Genomic DNA, 3,508 nt, shown 5'->3' with positions numbered 1-3,508 from the left:
GCGGGCAGGCCCCTTCCCAGCCCGGCCAGCCGGGCACGAGCAGGGGCTGGGTCCCCAGCAGGAACCTGCCCAACCCAGGAGGGTCAGGGATGCAGCCCGGCAGAGGGAGCTTGGAGGTGGGGAAGGATGCTGAGGACATCCTACTGCAAAAGCGGCTGGGAGACAAGTTCTGGCCTGATCCTGGTCCCAGTAGGACAGCCTGGGGATGGAGCGCACAGATCCTGATGGGTGCTAGGGCAGGTCTTGGAGACAACACAAGCAGCTGCCAGTGGGAACTGCCCCAAAACCTGGTGCCCACCCCAGCCCTCGCCCCTCACCTTCCTCCCAGCTCTCCCATACATGAACGAGAGCCATGAGCTGTCCTGTTTGGTGGTGGGACCCTTCAGTTTGGTTTTTGGGATGCAAAAGCAAGCAAAGCCAGCATTTCTCTGGGCATGTTGGGCTCTACCCAAACTTGAAGCTCATGGGGAAAGTCCTTGCAATTCCCCCAGACGGGACGTTTGCATAAGCCGCACAAAGCAGGGCCGCACGGATCTGCACAGGCAGGTTATTTGCTTCATCGTGCGTTATTTCCCCTCTCCATTTATCTGCCAAACAAATGTTCAGGAGATAATTTATTTGCTGACAAATTCAGATAATTTAAAGACAGTTCCTAGGACATTTGCCATGTCATGGTTTCAGCTGCCTCCACCAACACCTTGGCCCTGAAATATTGCTTGTTTAACTGCTACATTACTATGAAGATATCAGCGGTTTGCAGGACCTGCTCATGCATTTCCTGGTGCCAGGAATTTCTTGATTCAATTGGGAAAGATGAGGAGCTCTCAGCTACCCAAGGCCATAGCCACGGGCAAGTTTTCTTGCATGCCCTTGCTGCTTAGCAAGCTCATGCCTATGCGTCAGCCACAAGACCACTTGGGGAAGCTGCAGCACTGGAAAGCCCTTGTGGGGACAGAGAAATGTCCCCAAATTATCAGCTGAACATCTGGGGAATGCCTGCAAGGGAGAGGACATGGAAGCACCACCCCTCTCACCCTCAGCGGTGAAAGCGAGGAAGAAAAAAAACCCTTAATGATCAAACTTTCCAGGCACGGCCAGGTCCATCCACCCACTGGCACGCCACGGCTTCCACAGACATCCCTCCCAAGGGGATGGGGGGGACATGCAGATGTCCCCAAGTCCTACCACGTCACAGCCTGTGAGCCGTCGCATCGTTATCTGTCTTCAGCCGGTGCCAGGCAGGCAGTAAATCTCTCCCATCTCTCAGTAAACATGTCACCTCCTTGAGCCTCCAACCATCACCTCGGCAGCAGCGCTGTCAGTAAGACAGATCCCCTGGTTGCCTTGTTTACTGCATTAATCCCTGCAAGCCTCTCTTTGCTGGAAATGGCTAAAAATGCTCAGTGGGGGTTGAAGAGGGGGTCGGGAGCCTGGGATCAGGCTCTGCCAGGATGAGGGTCCCTGCCTGGAGTGGCAAAGGGGCACATCAGCAAAGCGGTTTGCAGCAAGACACGGGCGAACACCACTCCAGCACGTGCCCCGGGGCAATCACCTCCTCCCCGGGGCACCCATGGGATGCCCAGCAGCACCCTCCCTGTGGGCACGGGCACGCTGCGGCCACAGCCTCGCTGCTGGCTGAGCAAGAGCTGATCCTGACCCTGCGCTATCAATTGGCCTCGTTTCTCTGTAACCACCCCAGGTTTTAGACTGCTCAGGTGAGACAGGAGCTGCCTGCAAGGGAGAAAGGATGGACCGGTGGCTTCATGCCTTACACGGGACAACGGTGCTTCTGCCAAGCCCACAATCAGAAAGAGGCAGTTGTCCAAATGCTGCAAAATAATGCAGAATTCAGCCCCAAATCCCCCGAAGCTGGGTGGTTTTGTACCTGCAGAAGACGGGGCCAAGGGAAGGGAGATGGGCAAGAAGCGTGCGTGAGAGGGAGCAGCCCTGGGAGCTTTGCGCGGTGATTGTGCCTTCGCACACGCACAAACCAAGCAGGCTCCACACGCTTCTTGGATCACACACAGCACATTGGGATGCACAAAAGCACTTTTATGCAACGCTTCTGTCCACTTTTAAGTGAGCCACCGCCGTCACGAGCCCAGCGGAGACCCCAGTGCCCACACAGGCGAGCAGCTCGGCATCGCCCGCGTTCCCCACACTGCAGAAGCACCGGTGTTTCTCCAGCCTTCCCCAAATTCCCACCTGGCTTTGATGCTTAGTCCACAAAAACCACGCTTACAACCGAGACTGCCGTGCACGGAGTGTTAATTGCCACGTAGATGCCTTGAGCTGGGCCGGCAGCTCCGGAGCAATAAGGACGTGGCTGAGTTGAAAGACCATAAGGGAAAAGCAAATGAAACTTTTCCAACGCCTGCCCTGGGCTCTCTGCCATTGCCTTCCCGTCCCTGCGCACCCTGTGCGATACAGCAACACGCACTCACGAGCCTCCGCACTCCCACGGCATCCCCACAGCTCTTACTGGTGCATTTCTTGATGCTGCTGCCCTTCTTCAGCGCGTGTCGGCTCAGCTTGCAGTGGAAATTTTCCTCCCAAAACTCAGCAAACCAGATGTTTCGGCGGTTGTTGTCCAGCGTCCTGCTGGAGAAGTAGCGGTCGAAACCTGCCCAGGGAAGAGGGGATGAAGGGGATAAATCTTTAGGATGGCAGAGAGATGCTTAACATGGCCCAAAACTCCCCAGGCAGAGGTGAAGGAGGGTCTCGTGAGCAATGGGGTCGAGGGACATGTAAGAGTGTAGTGGGTTTGTGTCCGAGCTGCCACTCAGGCAAAGCTGCAGGATGGAAAACCCACTCAGGGAAGACCCACAGGAAAACACAGAGTCTTTCTGGGGCATCAAGGGCAACGAGAAAAGCTTCTATAGGTACATCTGTGATAAAAGGAAGACTAGGGAAAATGTGGGCCCTCTCCAGAAGGAAACGGGAGACCTGGTTACCCAGGACATAGAGAAGGCTGAGGTACTCGATGGCTTCACCGGGAAGTGCCGCAGCCACACCGCCCAAGTCGCAGAAGGCAAAGGCAGGGACTGGGAGAATGACGAACCGCCCGCTGTAGGAGAAGATCAGGTTTGAGACCTTCTAAGGAACCTGAAGGTGCACAAGTCCATGGGACTGATGAGATGCATCCATGGGTCCTGAGGGAACTGGTGGATAAAGTGGCTAAGCCACTGGCCATCATATTTGCGAAATCGTGGCAGTCCGGGGCAGAGTGGAAAAGAGGAAACAGAACCCCCATTTTTAAGGAGTTCCGTGTGAGCTACATGCCAGTCAGTCTCACCTCTGTGTCCAGCAAGCTCATGGAGCAGATCCTCCCGGGAACTATGCTAAGGCACGTGGAAAATAAGGAGGTGACTAGTGACGGCCGACATGGCTTCACTAACGGCAAATCGTGGCCTTCTATGACAGGGTTACAGGGCTGGTGGATAAGGGAAGAGGAACTGACGTCATCTACCTGGACTTGTGCAATGCCTTTGACACTGTCCCACACGAT

The 3,508-nt window shown here is 55.4% G+C and overlaps 1 protein-coding gene across 1 annotated transcript in view; it reads right to left on the bottom strand.

The window, feature by feature from the left end:
• The window catches only part of LOC104158764 (metabotropic glutamate receptor 4-like), a gene marked incomplete at its 5' end in the record, with an annotated part of 17,871 nt that extends 15,248 nt beyond the window's left edge, over positions 1 to 2,623 (bottom strand). Inside the window, 1 exon segment of the mRNA XM_009696494.1 lies at positions 2,483 to 2,623. Within this exon segment, the coding sequence (XP_009694796.1) occupies positions 2,483 to 2,623 (141 nt within the window).
• Positions 2,624 to 3,508: the final 885 nt, after the last annotated feature.

The sequence above is a fragment of the Cariama cristata genome, unplaced genomic scaffold (genome assembly GCF_000690535.1).
Source record: "Cariama cristata isolate BGI_N322 unplaced genomic scaffold, ASM69053v1 scaffold14823, whole genome shotgun sequence".
In the NCBI taxonomy this organism is placed as follows: domain Eukaryota; kingdom Metazoa; phylum Chordata; class Aves; order Cariamiformes; family Cariamidae; genus Cariama; species Cariama cristata.
Note: the sequence above shows the minus strand (reverse complement) of the source record. Positions and strands in the feature narration are given on the sequence as shown.